The 27,507-nt window shown below is 40.5% G+C and overlaps 2 protein-coding genes across 51 annotated transcripts in view; one reads left to right on the top strand and one right to left on the bottom strand.

Annotated features, from left to right (window-relative positions):
* LOC125740408 (uncharacterized) overlaps positions 1-27,507 on the top strand; it is a 43,541-nt gene that overhangs the window by 102 nt on the left and 15,932 nt on the right. For all 50 annotated transcript variants that reach the window (XM_049011418.1, XM_049011416.1, XM_049011417.1 and 47 more), the window contains exon 1: positions 1-38. This exon is cut by the window's left edge and continues 102 nt beyond it. The gene's annotated coding sequence lies outside the window, so the exon portion shown is untranslated. The remainder of the gene's footprint in view (positions 39-27,507) is intronic.
* Positions 6,919-8,639, bottom strand: LOC125740414 (forkhead box protein Q1-like). Its single transcript, XM_049011474.1, has one exon. The coding sequence runs from the start codon at positions 8,428-8,430 to the stop codon at positions 7,447-7,449; it is 984 nt and encodes a 327-aa protein (XP_048867431.1). The 5' UTR covers positions 8,431-8,639; the 3' UTR covers positions 6,919-7,446.

Below are 27,507 nucleotides of genomic sequence, written 5' to 3' on the forward strand. Positions count from 1 at the left end.
AAAACGTCTCCCCATAAAGATTCAGTGCTCAGGCTGAGGTAATTTTCAGTTTCATTAATATATGCCCCGATGCTGAGTTATTTGCTCTGACAGTTTGCAGTGTACACTCCACGAGTACGAAAAAGCTTCTGTACGCCGACAAAAGTAGCCTAAGATAACCACGTGTTAATTTACCTTACCATGCAGGACATGTGGGTAATCTCAAGCCATTGCAAACTATCTCGAACTCAGAATTACGTTTACCGCCATATGGTATAAAAGTATATTTAATGGAGATTTAACCATGAATCCACCAATCTAATCAATTCTACCAAATGCTAAGTATTAGAGTAAAATTCCTGGGCAGCAACACTCCCATTTACAAAACATAGCCTAAATTGCTTAGATGGTGCAATAAAGGCTATTTGCAATCGTAAACGATGTTGAACATTGTGAGAACATTGTAACATGCAGTTATTCAAAGAAAACAGCTGTGGAGCTAAAGTAGCGTGAAGATCAAGACTTTATTTAGCCTGTATGCTTATTTGGGCGGCGGGGTTGATCGGGATTTGACGTGAGTAGAAGCAGTTTTTTGCGTCCAGCGCCGCCAGCATACCACACAAAACGCCACGTTGTCCGTTTACCGACTGCCGTCCGGGTCCCATGCATCTTCCAGGCGCGACATTAGCGGAAAGAAGAACGACAAGATGTAAAGAGCTTTTCTTATACGAGGACGCCAAGCACGAGTCCTTCTTCTTCTAATTACAATAAATTGTTATTATTATTGTTGTTATTTTTGTTGTTGTTAAGTTGCATCAAATAAGTTCATTCTTAAGGAATGTTAAGATGATGGAGAATAGTGCGGATTCCATGAGATTAATATTTTATATGACGTTTTACCTAAGAATGCAGGAAGGATTTTAGGATTTAACGTGAAACTTTTCCTACACTTCTGATAAATTATACGCCTTTCGTTCATATAAATGAACTACAATTTCCCTAGTATTTGTATTTTTCTATATTTAATATGCAGTTTCGCTAGACTTTCACTAAACTGTAAAAAGGCAGAAATTTGAAGAAAAAAAACTCTACAGATATATACAGATATCTAGATGCCTATAGCTTTCCCCCTTGTTACACTCTGTTTCTGCGTATGTGTATGAAATAGGATGTGCTGTTTTGTGCGGCTGCTTCTCAGCGAAAGAAAAAAAATAACTTTTTGAAGTCAGCATAACAATAACTCTTGCACTTTTGCCCTTCCCAATACAAAGGATATACAGATACAATCGTGCTGTAGCATAACAACAAAGGTAAGGGAACATAATCACCGTAGAATTTCCCCTAACATCAAAACTGGTAACCCCTGCTGGTTACAGGATGTATCACGGACTTAAAGGAAATTCTTCTCTCTGGCAGTAGAATAGCTTGGATTTATTAAATATTTTCTATGACTTTGAAGTGACTTAGCTTAAATTTACATTCCTTAAACCTGACACACTTTCGTAATCAGTTTCCTAGCTGCAATATGTTTGTTATTATTCTTCAACAGAAACCATTGTTGGTAAAGAACAATCATTCCAGTAAAACTTTCATTATAAATTTGATGTAAAATACAAAAAACTCGGAGTATACCAGCATCTTGAATGCAAACACTGGCTGCGGCTGCTGGTTAATTATTTTTAGAAATCTTGTTATATGTACTAACTGCCATCCTGTCTAATACACCCCTGCCCGGTGCCCTTTGTTGCCTTGGCCGCACACCGGGCTGCCCAGGACCCTGCAGGACAGGATAAGCGCTTGGAAGGTGCATGTATGTATGGAAGTGTGACGTACAGTTAACCGCAGAGTTAGTGATCTTCGTTACTGTATCTCAGTTACCAAAAGTAACCAATGATACATCTGGCAAACTCCTGTGTTTTTGGCATAATTTTGCTTCACTTAAGAAATTATAAAATAGATAACTTTACCGAATTGTTAAGTTGATCTGCGGGCATCTGAAAACATGAACATGAAATATGTCTTTTGTAAGATAAATCGAATGCATTTTTTCCGCATTACTGTGGTTTGCAACCATACAGTTATAAGCAAATGGCCATTTTCATAAAAAGAAAATATGCAATCAATACATAAGTTCAATTACACAAAGGATACCAAAAGGACAGAGAAGATGAGATTGTATGACATGTTTCATATAAATGTAGTTTATGTAAAAGTATGTTTTAAAATCTGCCAAAGGTTTTCAAATTTACAGAAATTGTAATTAAAGTAGATTTCTGACTGGCTTCCCATTGGCAAAACTGAAATTGACTATTTTTCAGGTGTGTCATTTCAGTTTTCTACCTGCAGGCTGCAGCGTCGTCCTTTTAAAAATGTTGTCATTGCTTTCATACCGACACTTGTAGCAGAATTTCGCATTATTTAGAAACGGATTCCATTATGAATTACGTGAATGGAATTAGGGTGCGAAATGTACATGAAAGTATGGGCCAAATCACGAAAAATTATTTTTCTTGGGGGGGGGGGGGGTACTGTGCCCCCCTCATTTTTTCATTCATTCCTCTGCTGAAATTCTCTAGTTCTGAGTCCTTATCGCAGCAGGAGGGCGCGTTCGTCACTCGTGCCTTGTCTTTGTAGCGAACAGCGATCGTGCACGCAAATCGGGAAGCAGAATCAATGGAGGCATAATGGTCCCTCACAACTTCACTCCACAGACCTGATGACGATAAGTGCCACCGCTGAAGCGTAGGCATCGACAGATACCACAGTTCGATAGGGAGGAAAACAGCTTTGTGCGATGTTTTGTTATGTTTAGCTTCATATATTATAAAAGCTAGATTTTGTTGAGAGAACTTAACTCGTTGGAGGTATTGTGGTGTTGGCGGTTAGCCGGTGTATCTCCCAGCGTCTAAATAGTTAATGTTAATATTTAAAGTCATTTATTAATATGATCGCTCTGAAGTTGCTGGGAATCATCCAGTCTGTCGAACTGCAGTATTGGCCGATGCTTTAGTTAAATATTTACCCTCCTCGAGGTTATGGACTAAACCGATAACCTTGCCGTTTTCTCCCGATGTAACGCATTTGTTCTAATACACCTGTGTGTATTACTATTTACTTTTATCAAAAAAATCAAACTCAATCTGACTCATGTGACAATGGTTTTGTCTTAATGTTTGTCAATGCTTACTCGCCACCGTATTGTGTCTCCTCTGTGATTTCCACTGCCCCCTTCCTAAATACGGAAGTACTGCTGCTGAACATGACTTACAGGGCAATGACTTAATTGGCTGGATACATTGGTGTCCCCTCAGAAGCTGGTCCTAGGGAACCGCCTGTGCGGCCTGTGGGACTGATCTGCCCTCATTCTTCATCGAGATCTAGACAGAGTTTTCCGAAAGCGTTCTAATAACGTCATGACTGACAAATTCCCAGAAAGAACTGCCCTTTGTTCAGACTTTTGTGTCCATAAAGCAACAACCTACTATTCCAAATACCATCCATGATTACTGCATATAGTCAAATCATGTTCAGAACTTGATGGATGCAGAAAAAAAATTAATATCAGATGCGTGGCTATAGTTCTGCAGTGTATGTTGGCAGTGCAAATATACAGATTTTTTAGGTACCTCTTTACAATAAAGCTCAATTTTGCCGCTTATAAATGGTAGTAATGCATGAATAAAAATAGAATCGTGTTATGACTTGTTCATAATTCTCTAATAATGTCAGGGTCAGCTCCTGTTGTCTCAGTCTTCTGTGTCCTTTCCCTGTTTGACCAGCCGGCATCACTGGCCATCCTGTCCCTCCTGTCAGCCTTTGTGTTTCCTCCCATTGCCTGTCAGCTGCATGGCTCAATGTCTTGAGCATTTTGCTACTTGCAAATCTCTTTGTCATGTGTCCGAATCCCACCTCCCCCCTTTTTTTGTATTTTGTTCCCTAGTGTTTCAGTTGTATGAGCTTTCTAATTCCTGTGTCTTGTGATTTGTACTTGGTTTTGGTTTCATGCTTTGTGCCCCTGCTTGTGTTTTTACCTGTCTGTTACTCCCCAGTGTTAGATTCTGTTTTCCCTGTTTCTTGGTTAGTTCTTAGTTTCCCTGTTTAGTTCCTTTAAGTTAATTAGTTTCACCTGTGTATCATATTGATTAATCTCGCCTGCCCCTGCACAATATAATTAAATAATATGCAGTCTTGGCATGCTTGGGATGGAGTGGTAGCTCTGAGGCTAGGGATCTGTACCAGCAACTAGAAGGTTACTGATTTGAATCCTGTGAATATCTAGAGTGATTCTACTCCATTGGGCCCTTGAGCAAGGCTCTTAACCTGCAATTGCTTCGTTCTGAGTATGATGTTAATCTGTGTCCAGCCCTATAAGGAGGTCCTTCAACTTACAGGGAATAACTTGGGGTTTGGTGGAAGGATTGGCACTCCAGCCACTGGGAAAAAACCTCATGCTGGTCCAGTCAGACTACTGTGGTGCTGAGATATTGCCCACTGCATGGCTGTGCTCAGGTTCTCATCCCTGAGGTGGTTTGTTGTGTGGTGGGTGTGGCAACACACTAATCAGTGCATGCTCCTTACCTCTCTCTCTCCAAAGAAGGAACACAGGGAACACCCTGGATGCGATGCTAGGGCCCATGTTTGCTCAGTAAGGGTAGATCCAGAGATGCTTAAACATACAGAGTACGCAGAAGAAACCTGCACAAATTCTGAACGATGACTCAAAAATGCATATACACATAGAGCCAGGGGCAATGATGGGGCATGGATAGCCAAACAGACCCAGGAGCCCAGCACTTCACAGGGCTTATTTAAACACTCCAGAAACAATATAGCTCCACTCTGCACATTTTACCCTTAGAAGACAATATGACGGGGGCGGCATGGTGGTGCAGTGGTTAGCACTGTTGCCTCACACCTCTGGGACCCAGGTTCGAGTCTCCGTCTGGGTTACATGTATGTGGAGTTTGCATGTTCTCCCCATGTCATCGTGGGGTTTCCTCCGGGTACTCCGGTTTCTCCCCACAGTCCAAAAACATGCAGAAGCTAATTGAACTTGCTAAATTGCCCATAGGTGTGCATGTGAGAGTGAATGGTGTGTGAGTGTGCACTGCGATGGGTTGGCCCCCCATCCTGGGTTGTTCCCTGCCTCGTGCCCATTGTTTCCGGGATAGGCTCTGGAACCCCTGTGACCCAGTAGGATAAGCAGTTTGGAAAATGGATGGATGGATGGAAGACATGATGACAACAATTATGATGATGCACTCTATAACACAGCTGAACTGGCCTTTTGGCATACTGGGTATTTTCCCACTGGGCCGATGGGCATGGGGGCCGGCATGGGGCACCCCCCCAGTCAGCAAAATTTTCTGTGGGGGGTCCCCAAAGTCAAGGGCTGATTTTTAATCCCGGTCCAGCCCTACTATATAATATAACTTTTATGGAAATTGCATTAACCTGATATAGTAGCAATACATTATTTGTTTAGGGCAAGAATGAATAAAGCTTGCAAAATAGTTGCCTATGTATAATTAACCAGATACTGAAATACATCTTGCATGTATGTGTATATATTAGCTGAACCCTTTCCACAACACGTTCTCAGTATTGATCCAGCAGTGCTTACTGGGCTGACCAACCTCTTGGTTATTTTGTACCCTATTCTGAATGCATGCACTTTGCTTGGTTGATCTGTAACTTCCTTATAATTTAGTACGATCTCAGAAATAAGGGTAAAATTTGTACCTTTGCTTGTCACTGGGGCTGTACTCTCAAGGGGGATACATAAATGGACTCTGAGGAACATTTCTGTACCAGTGATGGTACATTAATGCTGTTTGTACCTTTGAGCTGTTCCTCAGAGTCCTTGTCTGTACCTTAAAAGGTACAATTACGTACAACTAAGGGTACAACTGAAAGACCCTTTGCCTCCACCTTTCATTCATAATAACAGCATGAAAGTGAGGGGTAGAGCAGCAGGTGGAGGCAAACTATATCATCTGCAGTTTCAAGAGCACAGAGGTTGAATACTTTTACAAGCATCATTTTTCAGTTTTTGATTGACTAAAGGATTTGTTGACAAATAATTGATCTTCTGTTTGCAATTACAAATACTGAGAGGGAGACTCTGTGTATGTATCATTTGTAATTTTGACAAATCTGATCATTTTAAGGAGGTCCAATACTTTTCCAGTATACCCATTCTTGATCTTCATTGTGGAAAAATGTAGCCTAATTAGTTGGGATTTTCATGTGGTTTATTCCATTCCAATATCCGCTTCCAGTGTAGTAAAAGAAGCCTTAATTTTAACGGACGTCAGACTACAGCAAACGAACGAGCAATTGACTGAATGGGTGGATGAATGAATGAATAGATAGGTAAACAAACAAACGTCTTGAATATGCACACCCATCCATTCATCCAGAGAGAGCGAGTGAGAGAGAGAGAGAGAGAGAGAGAGAATGTATAGGGACTCTTGAGGGAATCCAAAATATCGGAAGGAAACCCATGCAACACAAAAGTTTATGTAGGCCTAATTAATAAGTTAAGTAATTTAATCTCCATCACAAGGAACTTTGTTATAGTTCAGCATGCCAAAGGCCTGACATTGCGCCTGATGTTTGTGCTGTGGTCCTAGATCTTAAATATCAACAGTGAGTATTTAAGTAACACTGCCAGTTTGGTGTTCTCAAATCTACTACTATTCATTCATTCATTAAAATAATGGCAATAAGAAATTGATTTGTAGGCGGCAGAATCTCTCTTTTTAAGATTTGAGGACATTAATTGCTTCTTATCCATACATCAATCTTCCATTATGCCTGCAGCGTCGGGCACAAGGCAGGGGACACCCTGGACGCGATGCGATCAGGCACATTCACACACACGTACAACGCAGAATCACAATTAACGTGCACTTTTAAAACACCAATTCACCGTGCTCCAATGAAAGGCGGTTTTATTCCGATCGCAACTTTCTTGAAGATAGTGAAAATACTTACAGCTACAAATTCTTTCGCAGTTTTTCCACTTTTAATATTAAAAATAAAATCTGATTCATGTTTCAAAAACAAATGTGAAAACATTTATGGTGTTTTTTTTTCTAAAATAGACCGAGTGTACATTCAAGTACGGCTTGAAAATTGTCATTATTATGACATATTTAAACCACAATACTTATTCTTATTCTTTATTCTTGAATAAAGATATCTACAATTGCATTTTGGTACACAAATGCCGCAATATCCATGAAAAAACATTTTTAAGAATGTGGCAGATCACTAGTTACTTATATATTTACACTCTGTTAGCTTACCACATAATTTAAAGACATGTTAGTATAACAATCTCCGTGTTTTGTTTTGTCTCTAGAACCGTTTGCTAATATCTTGTCAAAACAATCAATTGCGTTTTGTTAACCGATGATATGTATAGTGCTTACAAATAGTTCTACAGAAGTCCCCAATATTTTAAGAAAGCAGGTTGTCTATTTTGAATGAACGATAGCTGTCCGTTCTCGAAGAAGCGGGAGCTCGACCACAAGGGAACATCTCCGTGATCGGTAAGCCGTCCGAGGTCATCTGTAGAGCATTTAAGCGATCTGCTCTGCAATCCACCAAAGCGGCCGGCTCACACCTGAACGCATGCAGCAAATGAGCGCCGTATGAACGGACTTGGAGCATCGGCGGATGGTGGGAAACGGCCACAGGTGGGAAGTTCACTACGTAAGGCATCATGTCAGTACTCCTGGGCCACTTCATCGGGCCGATGGGGGGGCTTCCAAACCTGCTCATCCCATCGTCTCTCCTCTTGAAAGGCTTGCTGAGGATACTGTCAATTGCAAAAGAGCTAGAAAACTTTGCAGCACCTCCATCCTGCTTAAATGGCGCGTTGGGGCTTGGGGTCGACACACCCTCGTCGCTGGAGCTCTGTAGGACCTCTTGGGGTTTGGTGAACTTCTTGCTGATGCGTTTCCTCCTGCGCCGGAATACCCCGTCCGCGAAGGTGTATTCGCTGTGAGGGTTCAGCATCCAGTAATTGTCCTTCCCCCAAGGTCTGGAGGGGTCCCGAAGTACTTTAAGAAAGCAATCATTTAGCGATAGGTTGTGGCGGACCGAGTTTCTCCAGCCGGAGTAGCTGCCCCTGAAGAAGGGGAACTTCTTCATCAGGTAATCGTTGATCTCCGCCAAAGTAAGACGTCCGGTTGTTGAGTCACGAATCGCCATGGCAATCAAGGCGATGTAGGAATATGGAGGTTTGGGTCTCCGAGTGTAAGATTTGACTTTTCCATTTGGCGTCGATACGGCTGGTGCGGGACTGTTTGCCATATAGTCGCCATCGGAGCAGAGTCCCTCTTCCCCCGACTGGGGCGAAGGTGCGCTTCTTTCCGCGTCGCTGCAAACCTCCAAGCGCTTCGCCTCGTAGTGGCTCCCGCACAGAACCTCAAACTTCATGTTGTATAAAACGCTCTTTGGATGTCAGTCACCACAACTGCAGTCTCGTACTCCTGAAACAAGCCGCAACCACTTTTCTTCATCAGCAGCCTCACAAATGTATATCTACAGTTAACGTATAGAGACCGTTTGCATCTGCACTAAATATACACCGATGGTACTTATGGCATCTTTACAGTTGTGCAAAATCCAAAATGCCCCTTGGGAGTTTCGGAGGCACTATTTCAACTTTCTGCCTCCATGTCCAGCCCACAGGGGCGGGCCGAGACTTAACGATTAGATCGCACCAGTTTAATTGTACTGTATCTATACTTACAAATGCTGCGTTAATTTCACATAACACATACTAGTACTTAAATAATATTTGTTTAAAGATTATTAGTTATTAGTTAATATCGTTCTGTTTATTTAATACATTTATGTATAGGTATCTGAAATTACTTTCAGCGGGTAGTTACTTTCGATTCTCATTTTTCCTCACACCTGTCTTACAGCAAAGTATCTTACCAATACCTGAGTGTTTCCTACAGACAACCAGATGGCGTACGTTTACCAAATACGGAAAAACAATGTATTCTTTAAGTAAAGCGAGTATTATTATTATTTTTTATTATTATTTTTTTTTTCTTTCAGATTCTGGAAAAAAACTTCGTAAATAGTTACAGAGCGGTATATGAATGTAGGCATTTTTTAAATAGCTGTATTTACGTCATCTGCAAGAAAATATTCACGCGACTCTAGCGTAAAAACAACAACAAGCAACACTAAAGTGAATATTAAACTATGAGAAAGTGGTTTAGACTTATAAAAACATTTCAAGGTCTTTGATAGGCACCAGGAGGCTCTCGTTGATATAGGTATAGGTTGTAACATAAGGTACAATTTTTATGAAAACAACATTGGAATAAAGGTTCATTGTAGAATAAACACACACACACCCTAGTATAATATACAATCACCGATTTACTGTAACTTTATGTCATTGGGCAATGGAAGGAAGCCAAGTGAAACAACAGCGTAACCCGGACTTGTCCTCTTACTGTATGGGAGTATTTAGACTCTTCTCCAGGATTCCCAACGGCCTTCAAATGAGATGGAAGGTGAGAGGTTCTGGGTGAATGACAGTCTTCATTTTCATCCATATTTTATTACAGAAAAATATAAACACAAATAATGAGCTGAGTATTTTTTCTAGCAAAGGTGTGCTGCAGTAATTTAGCCTAAAACCAGATAAACCAGTATCTAACTAAATATAACAGGAATGTAGTATAAGATGAATTTACACAAAGGATTTGTGGTGAAAATTGGAAGAATCTAAGCTTTATTAGATTTGAGTCAGTTTATGTAACTGCTCAATACAAAATATCGCGAAACCGTATTGATTATTTTTGAAATGAGGGTTTTAGAAGGGCAAGGTCTGAAATCTTCAATGTAAACTTGAATAATCATGGCAAAGTATGATATAAAGAGAAATCTTTAGATTTTTTTCGGAAGTATAATTAATTAATTGAATCCCTACCATCCTGAGTATAGGGTATGCAGTTAGAATATTGATAGATAAATAGATAAAACATCAAATCTAACATGATTTATGTAAGAGTGGTGAAGCATCATTTCCTCTGTTTTCTTCAAGAACTCTGCAGGCCAAAATGATGAATCAGTATCCTGGAATTACATACAGTGTGTTATTGTATAAGTGGGTGTTCCCTGCAATGGACTAGCATCCCTTCCAGTGTTCATGTTGCCCCTTGCGTCTTAACAGTTGTTTCATGTGCGTTGTGACCTTTTACTGAATAAGTGGTCATGAACCATCATGGTTCGATGGGCGAATGGATGGATGACTAGGTATGTTTGATAAGTATGTTAAATGAGTTCTGCTCCCCTGTGTAAAAATGTCATATCGCATTCACAAATGTAATGAAAATTAGCATTGATTTGATTAACATACTGTGTTTTAAAAATGTTGAGGAGGTCTTTTTGAGAAAGATTGCTGTCCTAGTAGACTACCAACCGTAACGTCTTTGCGAAGAAAGCAAGGGAAAGCATAATCTTTGGACAACTGACAAAATATATGCCAAGTAATTGAGGTTTGCCTTCTCATTCTGCGATGTATATACATTACAGACAACACAATATCAATTGTCAGTATGGGGAATGATTTCATTTCTGAAGAAAAACAGCAGTGATGTCTACCACAGTACTCTCATAATAGGCAAAGTGAAGTTCACCTCAACCGATAAATGATCCTTATTTTGTAACAAATTTGCCTGAGGTTTTTTTTTCTGAATTTCATAAATGGGAAAGTTGCTATGTCATGCTGACACAGTGTTGACAGTGTTGGTATTAGAGGAGCTCTGTAAAATAGACAATGAGGAGTACAGGTATGGAACCAGAACTAAACATCACTACAAGTATGCCTTGCAGAAAGTTTCTGTGGAAGTTAGTCTCTGTCTCTCATCATATATGCTATTCACAGCATTATGGGATCTACATCGGGTGCAGTGTCAGGTCATTGGCATGCTGAACTAGCGAAGTTCCTTGTGATGAAGATTGACTTGCGGAAGTCATTAATTACATAAACTTTTGTGTTGTATGGTATTCCTCCCGATATTTTGGATTCCCTCAGAATTCTCTCTCTCTCTCACATATGTATATCCATCCATTTTGCAAAGCTCTTTGTTCTATTCAGGGTTGGGGGCGGGGGTGGTGGTCTGGACCCTATCCTGGAACCTGTGGGTGCATGGCAGGTAACAACCCAAGATCATCAACCCATTGCAAGGCGCACTCACACACCATTCAGTTATGCACATATACCTATGAGCGGTTATGCAATTACATTTCACTGTTGCATGTTTTTGGACTGTGAGGGGGCGGCAAGAGAAACCCCACGATGACATGTGGAGAACATGCAAACTCCACACACAGGGAACCGTGGTAGAGGCTTCAACCATTGGCCGCCCTTATGTATTATATATTGGCCCTAATGAGTTTCCTCCAGAGTAGTTTGAATAGTCATTGATTTGATGTAGGGCAGCACAGTGACTCTGTGGTTAGCAATGTTTCCTCACACCTCTGGGACCTGGGTCTCCACCCTGGTTCCACCTGTGTGGAGTTTGCATGTCCTCCTCACATTGTCATGGAGTTTCCTCCAGGTGCCCTGGACCCCCCCTAGTCGAAAAACACGCTGAGGTTAATTGGAGTTGCCATATGTGTGTGTGAGTGAGCCCTGCGATGGGTTGGCGCCCCATCCTGGGTTGTTCCCTTCCTTGTGCCCGTAGCCTCCAGGATTGGCTCTGGACCCTTGCAGCCTTCAATAGGACAAGCGGTTACAGAAACAGGATGGATGCCTAGACGGTTGATTTGATGTAGTAAACAGGTGAAATTGTGTGTGAGTTCAGCCAAGTTGCCAACAGTCGAGAGCAGGTGTTGCTTCACAAACAAACAGAAAGCATAGACAGAAACACCGACGGGCCTAGTACCCACATGGGAGTTATGAGCAGCCTCTAGAGTGAATGATAATCATTAAACTGTCTTTTCACACCACACCTTCACACAGCCTGCAGGCTATGTTCACTTCAAATGAATTCAAAGTATTCTCCTCCCCTGTCTGTTGTTGGGTTCACAGAGCAGGCAGGAGGAACCTGCATGACCCTTAAATGCCTGCATCCAGTTCATTGTTGTTTGTTTTTGCGTATGTGCTTCCCTCGCCTAGATTTGGCTCTGGCTCTTCTATGGAACAGTATTACAACAAATTTGCATAAAACCAAACGCATTCCCTCTATCAGCTTCAACAATAAATCTAATTGACCGCTCAACCAAACCCTACCCGTCCAGTATCACACAATGGCAAAATGCACCCAGCCAAACATACCACACCTCAATGCAATCTCACGCAAAAACGCTCTACTCCTTTCACAACTACATTCCTCTCACACTAAAAGCGACGCAACTCCAGGTAAACAAATGATACATAAATAATTTAAAAGCAAACCGAAAAAATGTGAAGCTTTCAAGGCACAATTGCCGTTGATTGTGAGCTGCACCCTCTAAGGTGTCCCTTTAGTGTGGTGCCAATATTTTGACATCCAAATGTGATACTTCGCTGTACCACAGGTTCTTGCTGGCATTAGCTTGAAAGATGATATTAGAGGCGTGAGGAATTTTGTTGTTTTGAAAAGCATTGACTCTCAATTTTTTATATCTACATTGCATTTCCAAGCACCAAACACTTTTGTCTATGCAAATCTTTGTATTGTTGAGTCAAAACACATATCGGAATCAGAATTAACGTTATTGGCTAAGGGCATCCAGACGTAGTAGGGATTTGATTGACCACTCGTATATTCTCATGTATGTGTGGGGAGGGAAGCGGAGGGAAGAGCGAACATTTTTAATAAGGTAGAGAAAGAGGTAAACCTGGATCTACACTGTTATGCATCACATGATGATTTGACCAGTAAGGAAAGAAATAAATTGGACTCTAATGTAGCATTAAACTCATAAAGAAGATGCAATATAATTATTATAATGAGTATATCCTTGATATTCTGACCTGATCTGAACTCCACTGTCTCCAAAAAGGAGACTGAAGTGCCACATAACAGAAGCATCAGAGTTTAAAGATGTTGACAACAGACTTGTATGATTTCATTAGGCAAAGGTTTCAGTTACAGTCAGGTTGTATTGTCTTCCATCCATCCATCCATTTTCCAAACCGCTCATCCTACTGGGTTGCGGGGGGTCCGGAGCCTATCCCGGAAGCAATGGGCACGAGGCAGGGAAAATCCCAGGATGGGGGGCCAGCCCGATGCTAGGAAGTGTAACAAAAGAAGTTTTAACGCTACTCAGGGTTTCCGAAACATTTTTTTTAAAAATATTGTAAACACATACATTTTGTGCTTTGTAACTTTTAATAGAAAACAATTAAAATGTCAAAAAGTTTTCATGAAATATAGGCAGAATCTTACTATATTTTTTCAGGAATGTGTGACAAAGAAAAGTGATTAACACTTTACTTGAGGTGGCACAAGTAACTTAGTAACTCAGTTACTACTCAAGTTCAAATCATGAACAAATATAGTAATTTAATGAAATACATGAACTGTTATGATTGATTAATGATGAACAAACTTGGGATCAGTATGTAAAGTAACACTACTGCATTATTTGTGCCCCCTTTTCATGTGAGCTTTACCTTAAGGGGTGCACTCAGGACACAAAGAAATTTGTGTAAAACATTGTAATAGTCATTACAGACTTTTAACTGCAACTTTTAAATGCCAGTCATGTGTCCGAAGAGTCCATGCAGAAGGTACCTGAACCTGTGCAATGTAGGAAGAACCGTGCAGCCCAGCTTTGAGGGTGTTCCCTGCCTTGTGGCATGATTCTGCTGGGATAGATTCTAGTCTTCAACCATGTATCAGTATATATAACTCATGCATAAAAAAGACTGGATAGATGGCGATGTGTTTATTTAACAACACTCTCCTTTTAATCTTTTTTTGCTGAAGATTTTGCATGCTCTTACGTGGCCTGTACCTGTCCCCTCATGTCTGGGAATGGCTCAGACATTTTTATTTGACCTCAGAGTGGCATCTGGGCCACATCAGGGTCAGCAGGTTTGTTTGCGTGACTTGTGGTTTCATCAGAAGCAGGGCAAGCCCCACCCACTTCAGAATTATAGTCTGCAGCCTGTGACAGAAAGCTGTGATGAGATTTATGGAGACATTAGATTACATTGTGTATTGCGCCAGAGGCACTGATCAGACAGCAGCTCTTAATTAACGCAGAATGAATATGCAGAAACAAAAAAAGGCGCTGGAAAGCAGCCTAGGCAGGGGTTACACACAAAGTGGGTTATTATGATGACCTGATTAAATGACTTCTGGGTCTATTTCTGATTTGATTTTTTTTTTCCAGAAAATAGCTTAGCTTCACCAGTGTTCAGTCACTTCCTGTGTGCGTACTTTTGATCTGGGTTCATATGTGGAAAATACCCATGACAGTTTGCATAAAGAGGTTTTGGTTGACATACAAAGATGGTAATCTACATGTAGATGCTCCTCAGGTTGCGTTGGTCTGTATTACGAAATTTTGACTTTACGATGAGTATGATTATTCAATAAATTACATGAGATATTCAACACTTTATCATTAAATAGGCTTTGTGTGACTTGACAACTGTAGGCTAAAGTAAGTTTTCTAAGCATGTTCAAGGTAGGCTAGGCTATAATATTTGCTAGGTTAGGTGTACAGTATTAAAATACATTTTTGCCTTAGGACATTTTCAACTTATGATTGGTCTATCAGATCGTAACCCCATCTTAACCGGGGAATTGTCTATATATGCAGTGAGAAGAAAAGTATGTTGTGTGAAAATGGGCACATTTCTCCAAAATCAAAACGAACGGAAAACAAAACACTGGGGTAATGTTACTGGGGGCACAAATAATGTAGCAGTACACTGTTACTTAATGTATTAATCAACCACAAACTAAGTGTTAGTTACGTACTGATCCCATGTTCATCATTAATAAGTCATAGCGGTTCATAGCGGTTACTATATTTGTTCATGATTTGTACTTGAGTAGTAACTGAGTTGCTAAGTGCTGGTTTTCCACGTAAATCCAAAGATGTAGATCTAAGCTAGCCTGTAAACATACGCTTTCATGCATTATTAAGTCCAGTGTGAATATTTACTTTTATCAGTTAAAGAACATTTATCCCACGTTAATTTTGAAAGCAGCCACCTGTGTTGCCTGATGGGTTGACTGGCAGCTGTAATTCAGTAAAGTGTTTTATTTTCTTACTTATCTCAAAATACAAAGCAAAATGGTTAAATTTTGCTGGTTAAATGCAAAGCTCACGGGTCCCACCTTTTCAGAAATGGCGAGAAGGCAGTTTTTTTTAAATTCTTTTGTTTTCTAATTCAGAAGTCTTTGCTTTTTGATGCCAATATTTTCTTTATTTGTTAATATTTATTGAATTAATACCAGTTCTGTGGTTCTCTTAAAGATGCTGGGAAATGAACTTAACATTTTCTGCAAAGCTCCTATTAGAATGTGCTTGGAAATGCTATGTGCTTTGTCTGTTTGCGTGCTTCGCCAGTTTCTCTGTGGTGCCATATAGCGAAGATAATGAAGGGTATAGTGTTTAGCCCTGTGTTTCCCAAGAAACACAGTAACATACAGCGATTATCATGTGCTGTCAAGCACTAACTTAAGCTGTAAACCAAGCAGATAGTGCATTGTACATCCCACCCACAATCTGTATCACAGTTACAAACATTTTTGTTCCTTTAAACTGCCTCTTAGGATACTAACAGTGTAATTACCTTGTTGGCTGTTTGCCTGGCTTTTATAATCCGGAGCTTCAGCTTTCGGCACTCTGACAAACAGGCACACACCTCCCACACAGATTTCTCCATCATGCATCCACAATACTCACCTCCTGCACTTCGATGCCCCTCTTTCACAGAGATACACATCTCTTTCATGAAGATACACATCTCTTTTATAGAGATACCCGTCTTCTCCAAATCTCGTAATACGCATTTCTCCTCTTTTCGGTCACCCTATAACGTTATTTAGGTGGATATATGCACAGTTTATAACTCTGGGGTGGTCTTTGTAGCCTGTGGCAGAGTTGAGGGCTTAAATCCCAATTCCATTATTTACAGTACATTCCTATGTAATATGCTCCTCTACATTTTAATGCTGGCATAAGTTTGATTGATTGATGGCAAAAATAACCTGTGCAAAACTCTTTTGTGGTAAGTCTTAACCTACAACAGCAGACTAACGTCACCAGCAACCTAACCCGATTCCAGGAAGGGTGGAATTGGGGTTTGCGTTGGAGTGTGATAGATCCCCTGGCTTATTCAAGTCTTGATATTTATGCCAGAATACAATTGAAGGCGAACGGTTGAAAGTTCTGGGTAGTGCAAATCCTTGCAATGAATCGGCTTTGCATATAACAAAGTAACAATTAAACAATGGAATACACATTAAGGTGTTACAGTCTGTTTGTATTCAAGGTTTCCTATGAAAGTCAATTTGGGCTAATTGCTGCTTTTATGACGGGAGTATATTAATCAGCAATTCAACACATTCTTCAGGTTTTAATTACGTCATTGTGCAACTATTGCACCTTTAACCACTTCTCCATGCCTCATTGCTCAGCTTAATCATTATATTTAGGGACAAGTATGTTGCATTTATGTAACCATTCTATGTGATTTTTTTTTTTTACACGGGGAGAAGCAGAACCACTGATGTCTTTTGTGAGCATTCGTGTGGATGTTTTGTGTTTTCCTTTGAAAATGCTACTGTTACTCCTAATAATTTTATTATTAATACTGTAAAGTTACTTGCTTTCCGGAATAATACTGAACTTTATTCGTATATGATACTCTGAGAAAGATATATAAGTACAGTAGCAGCTGTTGCAACACAATACTCCAGCAATCCAAATGAACAACTGTAGGTAAAATGCACTCCTGCTCGTAGAGCACCTTTTTGTATTGTTTGGTTCTCTTTTCAGTCTATTCATGTTTTCCAAAAGCTGGTCGTAAGTGTTCCATTATCGATGTCATTTATTTTCATTGTATGACAGTTGTCAAGCTTGTCGTACTTTGGTTTTCCCCACCTACGTTGCTGTTGCCGGCTCTCAGGTGTTTTGTAAGCTGTGCCGGATCCTGCCCCCTGTACAAAACGTAGTTCTGGAAGAAATAAATGCATCTCAGCCGTCCAAGAGTCTGGGCAAACAAACAGCTTTCGGCTTAAGAGGACCCCAGAGGTTGCATGGTAGATGGCATGTTGCTGTGCTTTTGTGTGTATATGTTTTGGTGTATTTAATATCTGTGAAAGTCTCCTCTGTAATATTTCAGTTTTGAATACTCTTCCCATATTGATGGGAGCTGTTACGGAGATATGCTACTTGGATAAATTATGTGCCAAGCCTTGTCAAAGGCACATATGATTGAGACTTTGGAAAAAAGGTATAATCGAAATATTTTTTGCTATAGCAGTCCTTTCACAGATTTAGTAAGTTTGCCACTGACACGAGTCCTGTCTCACCAATGGAGTGCCTGGATTCAGCTGTCAGAGGGGCCAAAGGATTGTGGGAATGCGGGCTCGCGTGAAAAGATACGCTGCTATCACCGGCAGCTCACACGCTAGGCCGTCCCATGTGCCAGGCGCAGAGGGAGTGGCCAAAGAGAGGCGCGCACACGCTGAGCCGTCTGTTATCGCACGGCCTGATACGGCCTACCTCCATTCAGCGCTGCAGGCTTTCTTTTTTGACCAGGCACATCGCACTCTTAATCTTTCCTCCGCTGCTGTGCCTACAGATGACATTTTACTTGGCAGCTGTTATGTTTTTTTTTTTTGTCTGAACTTGAAAGTGGAGCCAAACACCCTACTCACGCATAAGCCTCGCACGAGATCCGTGGCCTGGCTGCGAGCTCCTTTCTCCTTCAGCCTCCTTTACTGTGGCCGCTCTCCCCAATGAGGAGGCCCCCTGCCAGTCTGATTACGATTCTGCGGAAGTAGTAAGATTACACAGTTAATTGGCACCCTGCTCCAGAATCACAGAGATGCAACCTGAAAAACCACCGGCTGGAATGTACTTGCATTAAATCAAACGCAGCTCTGTCAATGAAATATGCATCTATATATTTCACCTGAAATGGAACGGTGTTCAGGTTCGAAGCAGTGGGTGAATGCTTGATACAAATACAAGTGCTTCCAGGGTTACAATGATCTGTGTTAAGATATTTCAGCTTTACAGTGGGTATAAGCTTTTCACTTCCAGCACATTATTCAATAAATGACATGAGATATTTCTGACTTTTTTCTGAATTAGACTTTGTGTTAATGACATTGCCCGTCTGTAGGTTATGTGTTCTAAGCATGTTTAAGGTAGGCGATAGGCTAGGCTGTGATGTTTGTTAGGTTAGGTGTACTATATTAAAATCTTTTAAAGTGGCAACAATGTAACTATGTAATAAGTGTGTGTATTTCAGCAATGCCTTGCTACAAGCCCCTTGCTAACCCCTGTAGGATTATGCATGCTCAACAATGCTGTTTTCTCTGCTTGAGTGTGACGTGTGATGGCCGGCTGCATGTCCCATAGCCGGTGTCATGAAATTCGAACCCAAAGAGGTGTAAATCCCCAATGGACTGATTGTCTAATAGCATTTAGCTGGAGAGAAAAATGGTGATTTTGCATATTTGGAATATAATAGTGTTACTTTATTGACCCCTATGGGGAAATTCTTTTTCAGCCTATCCCATCTTACACTGACAGACATACACACACACAAAAGCAACAGGGCTGGCCAGTGTTGAGTTTCCCTGGAAGCAATTGGGGGTTATGGACCTTATTCAGGGGCCCACCTGTAGTATCAGCTTACAAGCCATTTGAACCAGCACCCTTCAGATCATGGGCACAGAGTCATAACCCACTGACCCACACACTACCACTAGACTTCATGCTGGCTTTTTGGTCATGTTCCTTTCCATATTGGTGGTCAAAATTGTGGAAACACTTCCAAATTTAAGAGATTGCTGAACTTTATTCAACTGTCGCTCCAGTTACTTATTTAATCCTCCAATGTTTTGTAGCACTGCGATGGGCTGGCCCCCCATCCTGGGTTGTTCCCTGCCTCATGCCCATTGCTTCCGGGATAGGCTCCGGACCCCCCGCGACCCAGTAGGATAAGCGGTTTGAAAAATGGATGGATGGATGTATAGTAGCACCGGCGGGGCGCATGTCCCATCATGCCCCAAGTTGTAAATAGCCCTTGTATTGTTGTTATTGTTAATGGTTATATTTCCTTATTGTCGTGCGTGATTGCCCGTATCTTTTGTCTACCCTGTCCGATCCTCGTGTGTAGTTAGCTTACGTAAATCTCCCACCATGTGTGTATCTTACAGTTCAGAGTCTGACAACCTTGTGTTTTTTTATGTGTAGTTGGTTCGGGGCTTGTTGGTTGCCAGATCTAGTCCCTTTCTGGAATTCTAATAAAGAGATCTCCCCGGCCAGCGAGTGTCTGTGTCTCTCTCTGCCCCCGCGATGCCTCGGTCCGTCCGACGCCACAGTATGATATTTGTAACATTCTTTGATTCTTTATAAACATTATCGCCAATCTCTGTGTAGTAATTTTTAAAGCGTTATGCCAAAAAATGCTAGGTGTTGCCACAATTTTGGCCACTACTGTACTGCTCAAAGCAGAGATGACCTACAAAAATTCTCCTCAACCTGCCTACATGCAATCTGCCTTGTGGATGTGTAAACTTTCATTTGGAGACAGACTGTTACCCCATTGCAGTCTATCAATATCAGTTACTTTGGATGTGGGTCTACCACAACCAAATGAGTCCTAGGACTATAGAGGTATTTTAACTGGAACTTTATTATCCAACCATGCAGCCAGCTCAGAACACCACAACTGACTCCAGAAGCACCACAAACTTAAAATTCATGTCCTCTCTGTCACCCCATACCCCACATTCAAAATAAAAGTCTGAAAACTCCTGTTACAGATGTCTGGCTGTGTGTTTTCCAATAAAAAGCACACAAAAATGTATAACAAAAAACTTATTTTATTACGGGTTGTTGAAAAGTCATATTTTGGACATTTATGTCCTCCTTCCTTGGCTGATGGAATGGATCATAGCTTTAGAACCTGTTTGACACATTATCTTTGGGTCTCTCAAGTAGGAGAGCCACCCTATGATTTGTGGGTAAGTGGCGAAAGGATAAAAAAAGATAATTATTATGACATGGTTTGTACAAATTTATTATTGTGTGCTGCCAAGGGCAAAACACTGGGTTGAACATCCATTTAAGGTGGTCTGGGGTGTTATGTTATATATGTTATATAGCGGGTTTTGATTATTGGGGCGGTTACAACCCCCCCACCACATAATTTATGCCCATGCTTGTTTTATTAAACAACGTTCTATTGCTCATTGCAGCCAAAATGAAGCACAAAAATTTGCCTTTGTAGTGCTTTCAACGCGCAAGAGACTGCCTCTTTTCACTTTTCCTCATTGTTTGTTAAGGAGCTTCTTGAAATGGTTACTCCTTGAAGTCAAAACTAAACTAGGTTGTTGGACCGGCCTGTCTGGGGACTTCCATAAACAGAGTTCCCTGGTGGTCCCCAGACCATGGCAGGGGCGGAGACTCATGCCACCGCTGCAGAAGGCTTCGACGCCAACCAGAGCTGACAGCTGGCTTTTGGGAGATTTACCTCCAAGTTTCACTCTGCCAAATGCCCTCTGTGTCTCTCCGAAGGGCTAAGCCTCGACAAGATGTGCCCAGCCCATGTGTGTGTGTGTGTGTGTGTGTACACGCTTGCATACATGTGCGCATGAGCGCCTCTGAATGTTTATGCGGGCGCCTTTGTGCACGTACCGCAGATGTAGGCGTGTTTACGTCATTTCGTGAGCGAGTGTCATGAATGAGCGTCCATTTGTTTGCATACATCTGTTTGTATTATATTTAAGTGTCTGCAGCATAGGAAAGTTCACCTGCTCTTTTAAGAATGATTCTGATTGATGAGGGAATCGGCACAGTGGTAATCTACCTTCCTCCTGCAACGGAAGGTCCAGGATAGATTTAAAACCTCACTCTTTCCGCGGTTCACTTATTGGTGAGAATCAAAGGGGACTGACACGGACCCGTGCCCTCCAGCTGAATGTCAAGTACAGATGAAATGGTTATTGATTTTATTGGTAAGCCCCGGTGCACAGCTAACTGGACAGCTAACTCTTGCTTTAAACATGCCACATATCTGCACTCTCCTTTCGCCCGTTGTTTCTGGAATGAGCTCCAGACCCTTGCAGCCCTGCATAGATCAAATGGGTGTGCAGAGTGGAAGAAAGAATAGCAACATTGTGCACATTATAACAACATCAGTATGCCAATATCATGAAATTACACCAATGTGTTGTATCAATTTACTGGTGCCCAGTTACACAATGTGTTGAGGCCAGTTTGCTCTGTGATTCATGTTGAGGTTTATACTGCGATACAGAAGGCATTTGTCACTTATTTACCCCCGTGCAAGTGTTACTTTACTGTTCTGTTGAATCAGTAGGGATTATCTTACAATAACAGTATCAGATGTTGCTCTCTATGGAGGACTTTCCACAGAGTTGACAGCTACCAGCAGTGGCTTCACAAAGCTTTCCTTGAATTTTGGTTTGTAGCCTGTAGCCTGTGTGTGTCACAGAGATCCATCTAGCTTATACATGACCTGCTGAACCTGTGTGTGCTCTAGGGTGTTTCAGCCTCCAGCTAATCTTGAGCTGAGGTAAACCCATTGTCTCATGTTGACATCCGTTAGCCAACATTTTTCTAAATATACACCGTAATTTACGACATCAAATAGCTTTTATCACCAGCTAATAAGCAACAGTGATTTACTGTGTGTCAGGTGAGTTACGTGATGGATTTCTTGTGAAAGGAATGCAGTTTTGCTAGAAGGTGACGTCAGTCTTCTGCTGTATTATCTTTCATAATAGCTGTTATATAATATTTACATTATAATTTTCTTTTGACTGAGGACAGTTAAGGATGAGCTAGACATGCTTTACGTGTGTGTATTAAAACAAACTATACATTGTTCTATTGTGATGTTCCACATTCCATACACTTCTGTTTAGGTGTGCATTGTACAGCTGCTTATCCTGAGTAGTCGCACGTCTGTTTGGTTGTATGTGAAGTATCCAGTCGTACCCTATTTGGAATTCATTTTATTATTATTGTGATTCTTTTTGTGATTTTGATGGTTTGAAAGTATCTACATCGGACGTACCTTATGAAGGTTTTCTGTTAAGTTTTGCAGGAAATAAATGATCTCTCCTTTCCGCTTCACTGAAAAAGCAGTGCGTGTAGCATATAGTCTATTAGAGTAACATAAGTAAGGTTGTCTTTTGTGGTTCTGATCCGTTTCTCCGACACTTTCAGAAGTACGTAATTACCAATGATGGACCTGGTAAGTTCAAGTCTGCCACCGGAATCTTACACGTTCTACTGCTTACAGATTATGGCAGAGATTACAGCTCTCAAAAACAGAGCATACCCTTCTTTTCGATGACTCATATTTTTTAATATATGAGGCACGAGAGCATGGGGGGAAAAGAGTCGTTTCGAGTTTCGAGCTTTATTTGTGACATGCACAACCATTACTGTACTTCTGTGTAGGGAAATGCTTTTCCACCTACTTCATGAACTGTGCTTTAAAGGAAATATGCAATACAAAGAAAAGTAACATGTAAGGAAAAGATAAGAATAAAATAATTAAAATAAAAAACTTAAAATGAATGGAAAATAGAGTATAAAATAAAATACGGTATGGAGTAAAAATACAACTTAAACACTTTATACTTTTAAAGTTTGGTCGCATTTCTCGAAATAGGTAGTGAGAATATGTTGTTATCCCTCAATCTGACTTTTTCAGGCCATAATAGGGACACTTTACTCTCTTATACTTTTTTTTGGCGCACAAAAAAGCAACAACAATAATCAATCGTCGAGTGGTATTTTGTTACACTTGCTAACCCACTGGCATTGAATTTGCATTTTTATTTATTTAGCTGACACCTTTTTTTTCCAAAATGATGTGTAATAGAGAAGCAGGTCATCCAGTAAGTAACTGGAGTAGTTGGAGTTAAGGGCCTTTTCAAGGGCCCAATGGCGACATCGCTGTGCCAAACACGGACTGATAGTCCTAATCCACAGAGCCACACACTAAACAGTCTATGTAATCAAATTGTTGATTGGGAAGAAGAAACATTACCTCTTTCAAGAACCTGTCAGGCTTGGTCCAAGCCTACCAGGAAGTCTGTGAGGTATCAGTCATGTTTTGTTGATGCCGTTGTTCTGTATACTTTGTTTTTTGTCTTTTGCCTTTGTTTCGAAGGACACAGCCTGTTTGAGATGACATCTCACCTAAAGTTTTTTTATTTTATCAGAATCGCTAGGCTTGGCCCTTCAGTGTCAGTGTAGGATGGGCAGTTGTTTACGCCGCTGTCGTAAGGCTGCCGTCTGCGCCATGCACGCGTGCCTCTGCGTCACGGTCAAGGGAATGCTGCCGGGTGAGGGAATGTCGATTAATGACTGGAGATTAGAATAAATTTGTCTGCCTTGATCAGCACAACTTGTACCAAATGGCCGGAACACTTATCAATTAACAACTTATCATCTCGATATCTCCAAACTGCACATGTTTAAAAAAATGTGTGAAATGATAATAAAAACAAACAGTAACAAATCCTGCAGGTACCAATGTCAGTTACATGTAACACTTCAAAAAAGATGTTTATTTACACCGCAATTACTCTTAATAATGCTCAGATAATAATAATAAAACCAAAAATAATTTTTTGGATGCATATTTTATCATGCAATTTATTAAACAGAAAGTACACAGAAGAGAAAATAATGTAGGTGTAACATAATTTTATTTATAGCGTAAAACCTGGCTCACTTTGCAGGAGGGAAATAATCTTAGATTTCAAAACTTTTAGAAGCTACTATGTTTCAAAAGTTTTCTGCTGCTTAACACTGAATTTTTGGAATTATTACAAATTCGGCTGAATTATTATAAATTCACCTGAGCCCATACACTACTCCTTCATTACATATCAGTTAAATATGTGCAACTTTATTTGTAACACAAATTATAAGTTAAAATGAATACTTATAAAATTTGCACACTGAACCACATCAACAGATCTGAACAGGATTTCCAGGATTTAGATGTGTAATTTATTTTTTAATATACAATGTGTTTCAAAATGAACTTGTATAAGGAACCACCCTCCTGTTTTTCTAGCATTAATAATAGATTGTGCAAAATGTGCGTGCGAATTAGTTCCACTTGATCTAATGAATCACTCCTTTGCCATCAGATTAGAACCATGAGACTGATGTATACGTCACTCCTTATAAAGATCCTAGATAAAAACAATTTGAGCAGGAATAACAGAGACTGGGAATCCTGATAAGTCACTTGGAACAAAGTCAAAAACCCCTGTAGACCAAGAGCTGAATGACTTGCAGAGATCTCTGTGGAATGCGCTAGTGAAGGGTGCAGATAGGCAGGACGGCGGGTGAGCAAAGCGGCTGCGGATCTGATTTTCAGATGGAATCCCTTTAACTGTAACTGTAAAATGCTTCACATTCTCTTCTACCCCTCGAGGAAAGAAAAGCAAGTATTTGTGCAGAGAACACTCATAATTTTGTTTGAGGAATGGCTGAGCTTCTGTTTTTCATTTTTGCCCCGAGGAAACTGCTGATGAATGTTGTTTATTTCGAAGAAGACGCCTCAGGCTGGGCCTTAAAAAAAAAATAAAAATTAGATGAACGTAGCCAATAGTGGTTCGACCTCCAACTTAAGAAGTTAGATTTAGGCAACTTTAAGAGTCTGGAAATAGACGTTGTTTATCATCGATATGGAATGATTTTCAAGTTGCGCTATAACAACTGAACAATGCATACTACTCGTGAACCCATGTGAGTCACATGGGATCAGTCATCATCAGCCAGGTTTGTAGACAAGTCGGAGTTATGCATTTGATTGACAGACATGCTTTCAGCTTGTGGCCCTTCTAAACACACGAACGGCCTGACGAGCACCTGGACCGCCACCGAGTAAAACAGGAACGAAAAAGCTCCACTTCAACTCCCACCCTCATTCACCGAACTCCACACCACCTGCCTTAGTATAAACATCACCTGAGTATGCTCTCAACTTGGACGTTAATCAAAACACAGGCAGATGTATTTCTCAGCTCGAGAAATGTGTGGTATTTAAAACACACTACAGATACCTAGAGAGTTCAGGAAGTGCTTGATTGTGACCTGTTTTGTGGCGAGAGATTAGGTTTGCTTTGAAACACCTGCCAAACGCTTCTGCCTATCGGTGCCCAGATTGAGATGCAGAGAATGAGAGGGAAGGATATCTCATATCAAAGGCTCAATGACAGATTGAGAAAACATAAACAAGGCCCAAAGAAAACACTAATCTCACGCACGCGACTGATTAAGCTCATTCAAGGGACAGCCCTAGCTTCGTCACACCACTTCGCATACGCTTTTAAAAAATCCAAATCTGCCTGAATTTACTCACGAAAATATTGCTTTCAAATGGTTTACACTTTACTTAAAACCTCAACCTAATTAATGTAAGTCAAAATTTAGAAGAACACTTGCAAACCTTAGCCTTGACCTTCCCATGTGTATCTTATAATCCAGGACTACCATCTTCAAGTGTAATTCAATAATAGGTCACTATAGTGTGGTAGTGTTTCAGAAGGAAAGACTAGGTATGTCAAGCATTTTTTATACACATACTGTTATTTTTTAAAATGTGTTATTAGTACAAACTCAGGTGTCGGTAAGTTCACCGAAGCTGAGGTTTATAACCAACGAAAAGATAACGAATTTTAAAAATAAATAATTGCCGAGGATTTTTGGCTGATATGTTTCCCTGAACACACTGTGATTCTATAAGGATGAGAAAGTTATGGAAGGTGGATTGATGCATGATGCTTCTTGACTATTCCTCACGGTTCCAGGTTCCTCCTGTGATACATGCAGCATCTAAAATCTTAAAGATGCTAGCAGGGACCATCATCACGTCTTGCTTTTACAGTAGGGCTTAATTTGATGATTCATCAGGTAATCGTTTAGAATATAATATAACACGATATAATACTGTATAATATACAGTACTGTGCCAAAGTTTTAGGCAGTCAAAGGAAATGTTCAAAGCTATATTTAATAAAGTAGTTAGAGTATATGTGCTCAGAACAAAAACACAATTTAATATTATAACATATGAAAATTAAGAGTAACACAACAAAAACTGAGAAGAATGTCCTCCGCTTTCCAAAAATGTACTGATGATGTGTTGGATGGCTAGATGAACACCACTTCAGCTGCCAAACCTCTTCTTGGGGGCACCTCAGCCCTTCTATGTATTTGTTAAATTTCACGTCCAGTTCAATTAAGTAATTTAAGTAGTTTAAAAGAGTCAAGGAGGTATTGATTAGCTGTGAAGTTTGCTAGTGCTCGAGTCAAAAAATACATGGGTTTGGATGGCTGCTGAAAATACTGTGTTGATTTTAGCTGAAAGTTTGAAATGCTAAGCTAACAGGCATAATATCAGGGTTTTACACCAACATGAAGATCATTTTAACATTATTTTCTTAGACTGCCTAATACTTTTGCATAGTTCTTTACATTGCAATAGGCAGGAACCAACCAACCAGTGCTAGGTACATACTCAGTCACACAAACAGTCAAATTAGGCACTCTAATCCACTTAAGCTGAATGTTTTTGAACAGTGGCAGGAAACAGGAGAATCCACGAAAAAGCCGCTGTGGCACGAGGTGAACATGCAAATTCCACACACAATGTGGCTACTGAGAACTGTACTACTGTGTCACCCTCAGTACTAGATTTACACAATGTGTGTTCAGTGATGTCTGCTTCATGAACCAATGATTCTATTGAACCGCTTGTTTTCAGTGAATCGGTCGAACCAGTTTTAAAATGTAAGCGGTTTGATGGAATCAAACTTTTTGTAGATCCACAGATTGTACATCCGACATTATCTGACAATTCACCATGTATGAAAACACACATAGTAAGCTTGCCAGTTGGCGAGTTACGTTCAAAACACCCGAAACCCACCAAGTGATTCTGATTCTGATTGTGGCAAAAGTCTACTTGAGAGTTAAGAGTTAAAAGAATCGGTTAGCAAACGTGCTGATCCCAAAGGCCCTTGTCAACAGCGTTTGCTGAGGATTTAGACAGATGCGATATAAAGTAAAGCATAAAGGCTTACGTATTCTGCTTGTTAACAAAAGATACAATATATGGACCACAACAGTCAGCTGGGTTGAGCTAAGCTGTGCTAAAACATTTTTGCTCAGTCATAGCAAACAGCAACTGGAAAGCTTTGCAATTTTAATGATGATGCCTTTTCAACATTTCCTAGTGTATGTGGGGAAAAAAAAATCAAAAGTTTACCGCTGCCACTTTTGCATGAGCTTCAT

The sequence above is a fragment of the Brienomyrus brachyistius genome, chromosome 4 (assembly GCF_023856365.1).
Source record: "Brienomyrus brachyistius isolate T26 chromosome 4, BBRACH_0.4, whole genome shotgun sequence".
In the NCBI taxonomy this organism is placed as follows: domain Eukaryota; kingdom Metazoa; phylum Chordata; class Actinopteri; order Osteoglossiformes; family Mormyridae; genus Brienomyrus; species Brienomyrus brachyistius.

Excerpts from the sequence above, each read along its gene's own strand:
- LOC125740414 (XM_049011474.1), bottom strand. The coding sequence starts at position 8,430 with ATGAAGTTTGAGGTTCTGTGCGGGAGCCACTACGAGGCGAAGCGCTTG.